The sequence below is a fragment of the Rana temporaria genome, chromosome 8, assembly GCF_905171775.1.
Source record: "Rana temporaria chromosome 8, aRanTem1.1, whole genome shotgun sequence".
In the NCBI taxonomy this organism is placed as follows: domain Eukaryota; kingdom Metazoa; phylum Chordata; class Amphibia; order Anura; family Ranidae; genus Rana; species Rana temporaria.
The window spans coordinates 26,407,458-26,423,395 of record NC_053496.1 but is presented as its reverse complement, the minus strand read 5'-3'; the positions used below and the strand labels follow the sequence as shown (position 1 = coordinate 26,423,395).

The following is a 15,938-nucleotide window of genomic DNA, read 5'->3' as shown; positions in this document are numbered from 1 at the left end:
AACATGATTTTCATGCAGGACAATGCTCCATCACACGCGTCCAAGTACTCCACAGCGTGGCTGGCAAGAAAGGGTATAAAAGAAGAAAATCTAATGACATGGCCTCCTTGTTCACCTGATCTGAACCCCATTGAGAACCTGTGGTCCATCATCAAATGTGAGATTTACAAGGAGGGAAAACAGTACACCTCTCTGAACAGTGTCTGGGAGGCTGTGGTTGCTGCTGCACGCAATGTTGATGGTGAACAGATCAAAACACTGACAGAATCCATGGATGTCAGGCTTTTGAGTGTCCTTCAAAGAAAGGTGGCTATATTGGTCACTGATTTGTTTTTGTTTTGTTTTTGAATGTCAGAAATGTATATTTGTGAATGTTGAGATGTTATATTGGTTTCACTGGTAAAAATAAATAATTGAAATGGGTATATATTTTTTTTTTGTTAAGTTGCCTAATAATTATGCACAGTAATAGTCACCTGCACACACAGATATCCCCCTAAAATAGCTAAAACTAAAAACAAACTAAAAACTACTTCCAAAAATATTCAGCTTTGATATTAATGAGTTTTTTTGGTTCATTGAGAACATGGTTGTTGTTCAATAATAAAATTAATCCTCAAAAATACAACTTGCCTAATAATTCTGCACTCCCTGTATGTCTGTCTGAGTGCAAAATAAAAAAACAAATTAATCGTGGCAGAACTTCATTGAGCGTGTGACTTCCTATGTTCTGCCTATGCTGCATTTAAAGTGGAGTTCCTGTCCTCTTTGCTGGACACCTGGCGACCACTATGTGTCTCATGACTTGGGTGGGTTGCGGCTGTTAAGAGATCGTTACTCCCTAAACTCTCATATCTTTACAGAGTCCTCCCGATCACAATCCACTCTTACTTCCACCGAATCATTCAAACCCGGGTATCCAAATACATTTGGGGCTCCATAAAACCTAGGGTGTCAAGGTCTATACTACTTCATAATAAGCTTAGTGGAGGCCTGGGGCTTCCTAACCTTTCTCGATACTATCATGCAGCCCAGTTGGCCCAGATCACCCTATTACATACAAAAACCGAAATACCGTTATGCGTCAGTCTGGTGACTAACCTTCTATGGCTACCCCCATCAACCCGTGGCCCTATATCCAACCCCATAACCCAAAATGCTCTCAGGCTTTGGGACAAACTACAAGGCCCATTTAAACTAATACCCCCCCCCCCCACTCTCCTTTGCTTTCCTTTCTAGGACACCCACTCTTCTATCCAGCCTTCACAGAATCGGCTTCTTTTCAGCTCTGGGCTGAATCAAATTTGCCATCTCTTCACTGATATAGCCCTGAAGTCATTCCCTGACCTTCACATCCAAGCCAACCTCCCTCCGAAAGAATTTTGGAGAGTTTTCGGTACCTCCAAATCGCCCACTTTGCCTAGACAATTATAGGCTTTTGCTCTTCTTTAGACGGCTTATCTATCTTCGAGGGTATCTGTGACTCGGATCCACGTGCTCCAGACATCATTTCACACCTCTACAGCCACCTTGCCTCCCCGCCAGCTACCATCCCATCTTATGCTGCACAATGGTCCAAGGACCTGACGATTGAACTGGATGCTGAAGACTGGACAAATATATGGGCCAATACAAAATCTTTATCTCACAACATGGTTGCACTGGAAGCAAATAAGGTCCTCATGCAGTGTTACTTAGTCTCAGTTAGGCTCTCTACATTTTTGCAGAGTTATCCAGCTGTATGCTTCTGAGGCTGTGGAGAGAGAGAGGCACACATGTCCATATCTGGTAGTCATGTGCAACAATTTTGGGCAATAATATTCTGCATGGCCTCCACATTGCTTCAGACTACCCTAGACCCTGACCCATCCCTAGCATTACTAAATCATGTTACAGTGGACTGTACAAAGACCCAACTCCGTCTTCCCCTTCAACTCACTACAGCGGCTAAGCAGACAATAGCCAAAGCCTGGAAAACCCAGAAATAAAATTTAGCTGTAGTGAAAAATAGTCACTCAAGCCATGATTCATAGCAAAATTGAGGCTACTGTTTTGGACCGAACCCCCCCCCCCCCCCAGCACCTAAAAACCAGATGGGTGGAACATTTTCTGCCCCCAGACTTCGATAATCACTTACTAGAGCCCTAGCTCCAGGCTTGATGTTCCAGGCTTGCTCTGCAATCCACGGGGACCTATGCATTCCCTCTGACCACCTTTCCTTAACTTTTTCTTGCTCTTTTTTTTTTTTCCTCCCCTCTCTTCTCTTTCCCTGATTCCCCCCCTCCCCCCCACCTTACCCCTAACTATTTGTCTTATCCATATTCTCTACACCAATATTGTTTACAAATGGAACCTACCTTGCGGGCGCTATGTGCCCTACTTGCAGAGGAATTTTTCTGCCTAATCATGTTATAGTTCTGGGGCTTTTCCTCTTCTTTGTCAGCATCTTTTGTGGTTCTAATCTATGTATACAATTTCTTTAATTTTATTATATTCTGTAACACTGCATCTCAACCAGTTTTGTTTCACCTTTTTCTGTTATTTCTGTAATACTCTCCCAGGAGATGCTCTGTAAGTTACATTCCCCATTGTCCTTTTGAGATTATCTGTTGTATCCTTTAATTATAACCAATAAAAAACTTTGAACAGAAAAAAACCTGCAGCAGGCTTTGTGCAATGCGCAGTAGGGAACCAGCTGCCACCACTGGTGGCGGCAGCTCCGGGGAGCCAATTCGAAAATCGGCTGGGGTGTCGACATCGTGGGATCCCTGGACAGGTAAGTGTCCTAATATATTTTGCTGCTGGCTTTTAATTTTTAATTTAAATTTTTTCATGGGAGGGTAGAATTCTGCTTTTAATCACATGCAATGTTATCAACCCTACCCTGGGAACCTCTCTGGGCTATAGAACTTTTCTACTGAATTGTTATGGAGGAGAGTGGTGGATGTTCTAGGGAGACAACGCTGCTCTCCCATAGATAAAGTGAGTGAGCGTTGTTGTCCTGGCACAGGAAAAAGTTACTGGTGGGATCATCCAGGTAAAAAAAATAAATAAATGAAAATGCAATTACTACATCTAAGGACTGGTAACTTTATTTCATTTTGTTCTTGGTTTAGATGCACTTTAAGTGCTGGCCTAGGCTCTATGTTTTTGAGACTTGTTCAGACCTGTCATAAATGCAAGAAAAAAAAAGTTGAAACTTTGTGGTGCATTTCACTATGCCAAAAGCACTACATAATTGTAGCCCATTCAGTTAAATGTTAGTAAAAAAAAAATACTTTTCATCGTCAGATTAATCTTTAATTGTGGAGGTGGAAGCCTATCTGTAGAGGTTTGTAAAAAATCTTTTTCTATATCCTTTGTTCCCTGAAGCAGATAGAAACCCAATAATTAAAATCCTACATAATCGTGTTGAAGTAATTTCATAAGCTACTTTCCATTTTATGAAAAGTTATTTCAAATGTTATTTTCCAATACTACCGGTCATGAAGGTCCTTGTTTAGGCACTTCCTGCTACAGGGTGACAGCGATCTGTCTCTTGTTTTCCAAATGCGCTACTGCATTGTCACCCCACCACATGCACTTTCAGTGGAGACTATACAGGCAGTCCCCCACTTACGAAACAACTCCTACTTACGAACAGTCTCAATCCCTTCTGCTTGTGCGCCACGCTGCTCCTGGATACCCCCGAGAAGCTATCCTGCCACATTCCACACTGCAGTACTCCATGTACTGCATGGCCAGAAGAGCCCCAGAAGCGCTTGGAACATGCCAAATCCCTCCACAGGTGGAAGTTACACGTTCAAGCAGCGTTCCGACTTGCGAACACATTCCACTTATGAACAAACCTACAGTCCCTAATGCGTTTGGAACTCGGGGACTGACTATGTTAAGCTGCACCTGTTCTCATAGCGCCTTTAGATACAACAAAGAGAAGTGAAAACAATTTTCTAAAAGAAAATCGCATGCCAATTATCAAAAGCAGAATGCTTTTAAAAACTAAATGCCATCCATTTGGAATTTACATGCATTTTAAGGCACGTATATAGGAGCGTTGTGGTATGGGACTTGCATTACACTGTAATTTGGTGCATATGGCTCATTTATGTTGTATGCCAGGTTAAAGTGGTGGTGTTTTTTTTGTTCTTTTTATGGCTATAAATTTGGAAATGTATTGGAGGAAACTTACTAACCAGTGGCATTCTTTTCTCATATATTATAGACATTTGTACTGCAAGCTTTATAGGCATGTTTATTTGCAGACAGGTACATTGCTAACCTAAAATTTGGTCATACTTTGCAGGTGATGTACGGAATGATATATATGTCACACTGCTTCAGGGCGACTTTGACAGAGGCAACAAAACCGCGGCCAAAAATGTGGAAGTCACAGTATCTGTGTTTGATGAAGATGGGAAAAGGTTGGAGGTAATGTATGTCAGTTGCCAACACTTCTAGCATACACCTTTTGGAACCTTTATTAATTACAGGTATTTATGGCAACATCTCTCCCATGTGAAGCAACACCGCTGGTCTCTACAAGGTCTATGGGACCTGGCATGTCCGTGTATGCGCAAACCCACTCGCACTTGAGGAGATTTGGCCAAGCTTCTGCCTGTCAGACTTGCTGCAAATGCACAGCATATCTTGTGTATGTGCGTTGTTTTTATTTGCATGGTTGAAGGTCCACTTTATTACATAAAAGGGGAAATCTAAGTTGGATATTTTAGCAAGAAAAATAGTAGGCAGCAATTTAAAATAACTTTTTTTTATTTTTTTTCTGCTACATGAATGTGTAACAAATATAAAGTAGGTGTTATCCCAATTTGGCTGCAAAAGTGGAAATATGCTTTAACCACTTAAGACCCGGACCAATATGCAGGTAAAGGACCTGGCCACTTTGCGATTCGGCACTGCGTCGCTTTAACTGACGATTGCGCGGTCGTGTGGCATGGTTCCCAAACAAAATTGGCACTTTTTTTTTACAAATAGAGCTTTCTTTTGGTGGTATTTAACTACCTCTGCGGTTTTTATTTTTTTGCGCTATAAACAAAAATAGAGCGACAATTTAAAAAAACAATGCAATATTTTTGACTTTTTGCTATAATAAATATCCCCAAAAAATATATAAAAAAAACAATCTTTCCTCAGTTTAGGCCGATACGTATTCTTCTACATATTTTTGGTTAAAAAAATCACAATTAGCGTTTGATTGGTTTGCGCAAAATATAAAGCGTTTACAAAATAGGGGATAGTTTTATGGCATTTTTATTAATAATTTTTTTTTTTTTTTACTACTAATGGCGGCAATCAGCGTTTTTTTTTTTCTTGTGACTATGACATTATGGCGGACACATCGGACACTTTTGACAAATTTTTGGGATCATTGTCATTTTCACAGCGAAACGTGCTATAAAAATGCAAACGGGACTGGGTCACGAGCGCGCCGCCGACCCACGGCTGGACATCTTAAAAGGGATGGTCCTTAAGCGGTTAAAGTGCAATATATAAAAATAATAATATACATTATACAATTGTGACACAAGTCATATTGTGATTGAATTTAAATAAAAATGACCTTTCCTTTTCAATCTGCAGCCTTGTAATTTTCTGTAAAATGCTACTTGGCTACCTAGAGGTGTTCTGTACACTTCCTGCTTGTGTGATTTGCTCAATGGTTTTCCTAGTAGTCTGCACTAAGATGCAAGTCAGATTTCATGAATCCCCTGCAAAAAAACTAATTTCTTTTTGGGTAAGATACTCCCAATAGGAAATCAAGTCTAAAGGGATGCAGACCCTGCTATTGTATTTATTAGAGCAGCAGCTAATTATGAAACCACACCCATTAGACTCACTCGCCCCATGGGCACTAAGGAACAAACGGCGATTTCTTCTGAATAACAAAAGGTAGGAATCTGCAACAAAGTTTGTTAACCACTTAGTAACCGCCCTATAGACAATATACGTCTACAGGGCGGGTGGTTAACTCTAGGAGGGCGTCAATGTACGTCCTCCCAGAGTCCGTCTCCCGCGCGTCCCCTGGGACGCGCACACGGGAACATCCGTGACCGCCGGGTCCAGAGGACCCGGCCGATCACGAATCGCGGTAAACGGCCGCTGATAGCGGCCGTTTACCATGTGATCGCTCCGTCCAATGACGGAGCGATCACATGTAAACAAACCGGCGTCTTTTGATGACGCCAGTTCCTCCCTCCTCTCTCTGTACCGAGCGGTACAGTGTGAGAGGGGGGAGCGCGGGTGTCAGCAGCGCTGTGGATGGATCTGTGACTATTGCAGTCACAGATCCATCCATCCCTGCTCAGCCATCCCTGAAACCCCCTGCAATACCCCCCCTTACAATACTCTGCATACCCCCTACAATACTCTGCATACCCCCTACAATACTCTGCAATACTCTGCATACCCCCTACAATACTCTGCAATACTGTGCAATACACTCTGCAATACCCCCCCCTACAATACTCTGCATACCCCCTGCGCAATACTCTGCATACCCCCCTGCGCAATACTCTGCATACCCCCCTGCGCAATACTCTGCATACCCCCCCTGCGCAATACTCTGCATACCTCCCCTTCGCAATACTCTGCATACCCCCTGCGCAATACTCTGCATACCCCCCTGCGCAATACTCTGCATACCCCCCTGCGAAATACTCTGCATACCCCCCTGCGCAATACTCTGCATACCACCCCCTGCGCAATACTCTGCATACCACCCCCTGCGCAATACTCTGCATACCACCCCCTGCGCAATACTCTGCATACCACCCCCTGCGCAATACTCTGCATACCACCCCCTGCGCAATACTCTGCATACCACCCCCTGCGCAATACTCTGCATACCACCCCCTGCGCAATACTCTGCATTGCTCCCCGGCAATACTCTGCATTGCTCCCCGGCAATACTCTGCATTGCTCCCCGGCAATACTCTGCATTGCTCCCCGGCAATACTCTGCATTGCTCCCCGGCAATACTCTGCATTGCTCCCCGGCAATACTCTGCATTGCTCCCCGGCAATACTCTGCATTGCTCCCCGGCAATACTCTGCATTGCTCCCCGGCAATACTCTGCATTGCTCCCCGGCAATACTCTGCATTGCTCCCCGGCAATACTCTGCAATACCCCTGCACAATTACTCTGCGCAATTACTCTGCAATACCCCCGCACCAATACTCTGCAATACCCCCGCACCAATACTCTGCAATACCCCCACACCACCCCCGCACCAATACTCTGCAATACCCCAACACCAATACTCTGCAATACCCCAACACCAATACTCTGCAATACCCCCGCACCAATACTCTGCAATACCCCCGCACCAATACTCTGCAATACCCCAACACCAATACTCTGCAATACCCCGGCTAATACTCTGCAGTACCCAGAAAATACTCTGGGAAAAAAATGCGTTTTAACCACTTCCCGCCCGCCGGCCGTCATGACGTCCTTGACTTTGTGCGGGGATATCTGAATGATGCCTGCAGCTACAGACATCATTCAGATATCATTTTTTTCAGCCGGCGATTCCCTACACCATAAGAACGATCATGGCGGCTGTTCCGCCTCTTGATCGTTCTTACGGGAGGCGAAAGGGGACGTCTCCCCTCCCTTCTCCCTCTGGTGCCTCTTCTGACTCACCGCTACGATCGAAACCAGGATCGTTTTATTTTTTTTAATTTTTTTTCAGGCTTCCCAGCCTAGAGGTGAGATGTGGGGTCTTATTGACCCCACATCTCACTGTAAAGAGGACCTGTCATGCTATATTCCTATTACAAGGGATGTTTACATTCCTTGTAATAGGAATAAAAGTGATCAAAACATTTATTTTTGGGGAAAAACGTATCAAACTAAAATAAATAAAGTGAAATGAACAATAAAAATATTTTTTTTTTTTAAAGCGCCCCTGTTCCTGCGTGCTCGTATACAGAAGCGACCGCACACGTAAGTCCCGCCCACATATGAAAACGGTGTTCAAACCACACATGTGAGGTATCGCTGCGAACGTTGGAGCAAGAGCAATACTTTTGGCCCTAGAGCTCTTCTCCAACTAAAAAGATGTAACCAGTAAAAATATTTAAAGCGTCGCCTATGGGGATTTTTAAGTAGCGAAGTTTGGCGCCATTCCACAAGCGTGTGCAATATTGAAGGGTGACATGTTGGGTATCTATTGACTCGGCGTAACTTCATCTTTCATATTATGCAAAAACATTGGGCTAACTTTAATGTTTTTTTTTTTTTAAAAGCACAAAACCGTTTTATTTCCAAAAAAACAATGACCGCCATTGTATTCTCTAGGGTTTTTGCTAAAAAAGCATATATAATGTTTTGGGGTTCTATGCAATTTTCTAGCAAATAAATGATGATTTTTCCATGTAGGAGAGAAATGTCAGAATTGGTCTCGGTGCTCCAGAACGCCTGATGGTGCTCCCTGCATGTCGGGCCTCTGTATGTGATCACGCTGTGTAAAAGTCTCACACATTTGGTATCGGCATACTCGGGAGGAATAGCCGAATGTGTTTTGGGGTGTAATTAGTGTTATGCATATGCTGTGTGTGAGAAATAACCGGCGAATATGAACATTTTGTGAAAAAAAAAAAAAAAAAAAAAAATCTTGATTTTGCAAAGAATTGTGGGAAAAAATTACAACTTCTAAAAACTCACCATGCCTCTTTCTAAATACCTTGGAATGTCTTCTTTCCAAAAAGGGGTCATTTGGGGGGTATTTGTACTTTTCTGGCATGTTAGGGTCTCAAGAAATGAGAGAGGCTGTCAGTACATCGGGTGTGATCAAATTGATCAATTTTCAGTAATTGGTACCATAGCTTGTAGACCCTATAACTTTCACCCAGACTAAATAATATCCCAATTTTTTTTTTTTTTACCAAAGATATGTAGCAGTATACATTTTAGGCCAAATTTATGAAGAAAAATTAATTTTTTGCAAAATTTTATAATAGAAATGAAAAAAAAATCATTTTTTTACAAAATTTTCGTTCTTTTTTCATTATTAGCGGAAAAAATAAAAACCGCAGAGGTGATCAAATACCACCAAAAGAAAGCTCTATTTGTGGGAAAAAAAGGACAAAAATTTCATTTGGTTACAGTGTTGTATGACTGAGTTATTGTCATTCAAAATGTGAGAGCACCGAAAGCTGAAAATTGGTCTGGTTATTAAGGGTGTTTAAGTGCCCAGTTGTCAAGTGGTTAAAGGGACACAAAGGTTCCCGTTTTGAAAAAAATTAAAATAACAAACATGTTATACTTGCCTCCACTGTGCAGCTCGTTTTGCACACAGTGGCCCCGATCCTGGTCTTCTGGGGTCCCTCCGTGGTTGTCTCGGCTCCTCCCTGCAATAACTAACCCCCTTTTATTGGCGCTCTCTGCCATGGGGGTTAGTTTTTGCGGGCGCACTCCTGTGATACAGCCTTTGGCTATAGCCGCCGACTGTATCACTCGGCCCACCCCCCGGTGCGCCGCGTCATTGGATGTGATTGACAGCAGCGTGAGCCAATGGCTTCGCTGCTATCAATCTATCCAATTTAGCCAATCAACGGCCAGACTGAGTGGAGTAGAGGACAACGGAGGCAAGCGCAGCAGGTGAATGGGCTCAGATGAGTAAAACAGGGGGCTGGGGGGGGGGCCGTCATTGCCAGTTTTTTTTTTTCACCTTCATGCATAGGATGCATGAAGGTGAAAAAAAAACGAACCGTTTCAACCCCTTTAAACTCCTTGCAATGTACATGGATCACCCAGAGGGAAATGTTTTTTTTGGGGGTTTTTTATCAACAAAAGTGGCGTTACACTTTAAAGTATATGTAGATGGGGCAAAACCATTGCACAGAACAAGTCAGTATATCCTGATTATTATATTTTTTTAAATGAGCCTTTACAAGCATTTTACAATAATCTAATTACAGTGCAAAAATATTTTTTACCTTTTTATCTGTACTGTAAAAATCTGTCTACATGTTCCATGCTTTTGATATTGTTTGAAAATACAATACCGGACTGATTTCTTCTTTAAGCAGAAAAGCTTTTTTGCCTTATTGCTACTAATGGCTTTAGTGCGTCAATTTTTAGTGCTTTGTTATAAAGCTGTTCGTTTAGAGAACCTCGGAACACACTGAATGTATTTGTTTTGTCCTCCTCTCTTTCAAGAATGTGATTTACCCGGGGGCAGGAGATGAAGCGATTTCAGAATACAAATCTGTGATATACTATCAAGTGAAGCAGCCCCGCTGGTTTGAAACTGTTAAGGTAATGAAAGGAATGTGGGATGCTTGTCATCAGATTATTGTTTAATTGCAAATCCAACATATTATCCAAAATAATGATTCCACACAAATTAGGTCTAACGATAACAAAATCTGCTGTTTTCATTTAACTGGTGCTCAATTATTAAAATGTGAAATACACTTTTCTAAATTGTGCATTGGGTCTTTATGCATCTGTCTGCAAAATGGGTTTCTTGTACGCAGCAGCCAGTTAGATTTCCCCTAAAAGGGATTGTACAGTTTCAAAGTTTTTCACCTTGATGTATTCTATGCATTAAGGTGAAAAACCTTCTTTGCTGTTTTTAAGACTGTATTGTGTCATTGCTGTTTAAAAGTTCAGGACTGAATGGACAGAAATACAGATCCTTTTAAAATGTAAAAACTGTACCTTCGCCACATTTTAAGTAATATCAGGTTGCTTTCATTTGCTCAGCTTCAATCCCGATATGGTTTTCCAGAATACCATGCATTTCCCCCATCTCCAACTGCAACTCGCTATTCAGGCACAGCCCTCCTTGGAGTTTCTTATGTTTTCCCTAACCCCTCTTTTCAACGTGATGCAGCATTCCACCTCCACTAAAGGGTTAATTTCTAGTTGCTATGCGATGCTGCTGGCAGAATACTTAGATGGCGTCCCCAACATGGCTATAGAAACGTGAGGGAAAGATGTAGGTCCCATATTAAGATAAAAAAAAATCTTCAGTGTGCATCAGCCACCCTAATACTTACCTGAGCCCAATCTTGATCCAGCGATGTTGCACAATAGCATTGACCGTCTGGCACTCTCCCTCCTGATTTGTCTGAGACAGCAGCAGGATCCAGTGGCTGTCAGTGTGCCAATAAGGAGATAGAGGGGGCAGGACCAAGCCACAGCTCCATGTCTGAATGAACACACACACAGCAGCAGGTCAGCTCAGGTGCCCCCATAGCAAGCTACTTGTGGTGGGGGCATTCGGCAGGAGGGAGGGTCCCAAGCAAAGGAGGATCTTGCCTGTTCTGTGCAAAACCATTGCAGAGAGCAGGTAAGTATAACATGTTTCTTATTTTTAATATCACTTTAAACCATACTGTGTATAGAAATACGAGTACACTAATACCTTGGTTTGAGAGCGTTTTGCAAGATGAGCAAAATGCTTTAATACATTTTGCCTTGATTATACAAGCGATGTCTTGATATAAGAGTAGCTTCATGTCACAACTGAGTATAAAAGAGAAGAGAGGAGCCTCCTAAGTGTAGCAATATGGGTACATTTAATGAAGGTACAACATTTTAGCAACTTATTGCTACACTTAGAGGTGCCTCTCTTCTCTTTTATACCCTGTAAAAAAATGCTTTGATATTCAAGTGCTTTGGATTACAAGCATGTTTCTGGAATTAATTATGCTCGCAATCCAAGGTTTTACTGTATTCTAGATCTGATGGCTAGAATGGCACAATAGACAGTTAAGGGTGGCATATGCTTAGCCATAATTAGAAACATATGCACTTAAATGTGATGCATTTTCTTCCAGGTTGCGATCCCAATTGAAGATGTAAATCGGAGCCATTTAAAGTTCACATTTCGCCACAGATCATCTCAAGAGTGTAAGTAAAATGTACTTTAAGCACCTATTCATGTCAAGAGCCCCTGAAATTCTAGGCTTATTTTTAGTTTCAGTGTGCTTTTGAAGTTTTTACAAGTATTGTATCCAGACATGGGCTGGGATAAAAAAAAAAACAGGCCCAGCCATCTAAGACTGAGCAGCCCATGACATATGTATCAGCCCCTTCCCCTCCATCCTAATGGGGGCCTGGGGGGGGGGGGGTTGGAGAGCACTGGGGGGGAGTCTGATGGCACTGGGGAGGAGGCGAGCACTGTGGGGAGGGGGGGTCAGAGCACAGTGGAGGGAGAGCAAAGGGGGAGCCCTGGACCCTAGAACGACATGCGTCTCCCGGCCCACCGGGCAAGTGCCCTATGGCCAGCCCGGCCTGGTTGTATGGACATTTTATGGGGTAGTTTACGTTTTTTTTTTTTTTTTTTTTTTAAAGAAAATGTTGATCTCTTTTGGCCTTTAAAATCATGTAATTGCAGCAAACAAGCTTTTTGAGTGTTTCACTAACATTTTGGAGAACTTTTTAGAAATGTACCCAGAATTTTTCTTAGAACTCCCCTAAGCACAACACCCTAGTTCACACGTGTCAAACACAGGGCCTGGGAATGAATGTGGCCTGTCAGGCCATTTCATGTGGCCCTTAAACCTATCCTGCTGCTACAGCACCCCCCTCATCTCTGCCCCTACCTTGTCTCAGAAGTCCGCAGTAGAGAGGACGGCAGAACTCCTCCACCACATCCTGTGCTTCTGTGTGCAACACAGGGAGGCTGGTGGTTGGAGGAATACTTTTTCTGTGCTGTTGTATTCTGACAGCAGAGACTCCTCCACTGTTGGAATACACCGATTAATGCTGCAGCTGCTGATCGAATGCAAACTTTCCAACGTTTATGTTCAGTAGAAGTCGATTATTGGATCAATTTCTGTCACATGGGAATGGCCATAGATTGATCGAAATGTGGCCCATCCCTGCTGAACCGGACACATTTCAATCCTCCTCTGACCGGCTTGGGTATATATAGCCTCTAGCTCTTGGTCAGAGTTTTCATAGTGGCTGCCATTGTAACACCTCCCCATGGTATGTGTTCTCTATCATTTGCTTTGAGTCTACTTTGTGTCACCTCCAAAGACCGAGTACTATTTAGTAGCATTTTGAATGGCAATTGGAAGATATCTGAGGCGTCCTAGTAATCAGATTTGTCTGCACATGCAGTGAAAGAGCTGCCCTGAGAGGGAATGGTCTTTCTGTTGGGTTTTTCCCAGTTTGTTGAAAATCATTGTATGCAATCATTCTGAAAAACCATACAGGTATCACAAAACCCACTTTCATAACCGATCCTCTGCTGCTTTGAAAATATCAATAAAGTACCAACAGCCTGTTGCTTCTGAAACCTGCTGTTAAAGCAGCAGACGCTTTTCTGGTCATAAGCACACAATCAGGTTTCTTGTATTTTACAAATCAGTGGTACACACAGAGACCCACTGCTATTCACAAATCCCTAGATGCTATAACCAATAGAACAAGTTACTTGTCAGTAACTATATAAAGCTTGGCCAGCACTTCCTCAGGCTCAAACAACATTCATACAAGGCATTCAAGTATGTTTTGTTTTCTTCCACAGCTAAAGACAAGTCAGAGAAGATATTTGCTGTAGCATTTGTGAAGCTAATCAGATATGATGGAACAACACTAAGAGACGGAGAGCATGATCTCATTGTTTACAAGGTAATGCAAGTTCCCTCATTAAAGATAGTTTGACGGAGTTTTCTCTCACTTAAACATTGCATGCTTATGGAAGGATGTTTGAAGAAAGCCATAACTTGAGGTGTGTGTGTGTGTGTGTGTGTGTGTGTGTGTGTGTGTGTATATATGTGTGTGTGTGTGTGTGTGTGTGTATATATATATATATATATATATATATATATATATATATATATTATATACACACACAGTGTATATGTATGTATGTATGTATGTATATATGTATGTGTGTGTGTATATATATATATATATATATATATATATATATATATATACATACATACATACATACATACATACATACATACATACATACATACATACAATAAAAAACATTTTTTATCTGACGGGGATCATCCTTTTGCACATGAGACATTTTTACAAGGATACCTTAATACTGAAATTAGAACTGACTATGTTGCACATGGCGGCTAATCTTCTTCAAAATGGGGGTTCTCAGTTTGAAGCACCTGTCTCTTTTAGTTCGTAGTAAGGTGACATTTGTGAAGACATTATTTAAAGTACCCCCTATAGTACTGAAGAGGGTTCTGTAGTAAATTCTTTACATCCAGCCCTGATAAGAAAATGTTAACACATTCTGATGGTATCAATAACTGGACTACATCCTTTTGCACATTCCTATTGGCTATGTCCGAAGATGCATGGCCAAAGGGGCCAATAGGGAGAGTCAGTAGGTGCAAGTAACCTCTGGACATTATAAGGAGGTGTCAAAATTTGTATACTACTGCTCTTTTGGGATTCTGGTTTCTCGTGATGCTAAAAAGTGTGATATATATGCGCCACCATGTACTTGCGTTGAAGTGTAGCCACATGTTTTGTGTTTTTAGTAACGTGTTTTCTATACACTATGCATAAATTTCCCTTTTGGGATTAATACAGTTTTCTGAATCTGAATTGTAAATGGCTGAATAGTAGTAGTTAATAACAAATGTCCAGGACTCAATGGAATGCTCCCAGGGAAAACTCTGTCCACAGCAAACTTCCATGTCATACTTGTTCTACTTTGTATATAAGCAGCTGTATGTTACATCGTGGATGAGGTTGGTATTCTCTACAATGAAGTGGTTGAGCCCGCCAGGTATAAAATACTCCCTGTGTTGGTCTGCCTAGGTTGTGGGAAAATGGTATGAAGGCTTATAATGGAGTAGGCTGTAGATGACTGAAAATGTGTAGTACACCTTTACTACTGGAAGAACCAAGTGTGTGTACCATTACAAAGAAAGGTCTTTGAATCGGACTAAATTAAAGATGCATTCCTCTCGGTGAGGTTTGTGTGCCGGGTTGTCTTTGACCTCCAAGCTGCAGACAAAAATGCCAGCCCCATACTTTTCACTCAGGAAAAGTCTGCAGAGGATTCTTTTTAATGTATTTCTTAAACCACTCTGCAGAGAAAGACCTTTACATAATAAATAATCTCTACTTAATATAAAAATAGGTTTGAGATTTGTGATTTGCACCTGTATTTATCATGGTAGTTGTTTTTCAGAATTATTGGGAATTATTGTAACATTTAATTGGATATCTCTGATTGGTAGAACAAATACATGAATCACAACTTGGGAATTAAATTATTGTTGCAATTAAGGGAATTAGTCTTAGAAATTGAGGTATTCTGGCTGCTTTTCACTGTATATAAGTTATTTGTTTGCTTTTGAAGATCTCTTGTTCTCCTAATAAATGTTCTGCTTTTTAAAGAACATTTTATAATTGGCCATTTCCTAGTGCTTAAGCTTTGTGAGAAACGGCCTGTGTGTTCAGTTTTGACCTAAGAGACTTGACTGCATTTTTGTCTGGATATTTATGTGTCTGCATTTCATTTCCAAATTGCACATAATGATTTTGCTTTTCTTTTTGCAAAAAGGCAGAGGCAAAGAAGCTTGAAGATGCATCAACATACCTTGGCCTCCCTGCAACCAAGATTGAACTGGAGGAGAAAGGACACGCATCTCTTGGGAAGAGCATGCAGAATTTAGGCTGCTGTACTATCAGCAAAGACTCCTTCCAAATATCCACCCTGGTCTGTTCAACTAAACTAACACAGAACGGTAAGTGGGGCTTTGGGGAGGAAGAGCTTGTGGTCTTACTGTCTGCTGTAATGTTGGGTTTTGGCTAAATTACAGATTTTTACATAAGGTCTTCCAGAGTATAATACATAGTTTGTCCACATTTTACCTCTCTCCCATTTCTTTGTGACTAGGATTTCAGAATTTATTTGCGGTAACACCTTCAAGTCACATCTTGTGTCATAATCCAGTCATTAAAACTG

The 15,938-nt window shown here is 41.7% G+C and overlaps 1 protein-coding gene across 2 annotated transcripts in view; it reads left to right on the top strand.

Annotated features, from left to right (window-relative positions):
* The window catches only part of DOCK1 (dedicator of cytokinesis 1), a 529,562-nt gene that overhangs the window by 154,380 nt on the left and 359,244 nt on the right, over positions 1-15,938 (top strand). For both annotated transcript variants that reach the window (XM_040361423.1, XM_040361424.1), the window contains exons 14-18: positions 4,304-4,428; positions 10,184-10,282; positions 11,812-11,884; positions 13,512-13,615; positions 15,534-15,717. In XM_040361423.1, the coding sequence (XP_040217357.1) occupies positions 4,304-4,428; positions 10,184-10,282; positions 11,812-11,884; positions 13,512-13,615; positions 15,534-15,717 (585 nt within the window). The remainder of the gene's footprint in view (positions 1-4,303; positions 4,429-10,183; positions 10,283-11,811; positions 11,885-13,511; positions 13,616-15,533; positions 15,718-15,938) is intronic.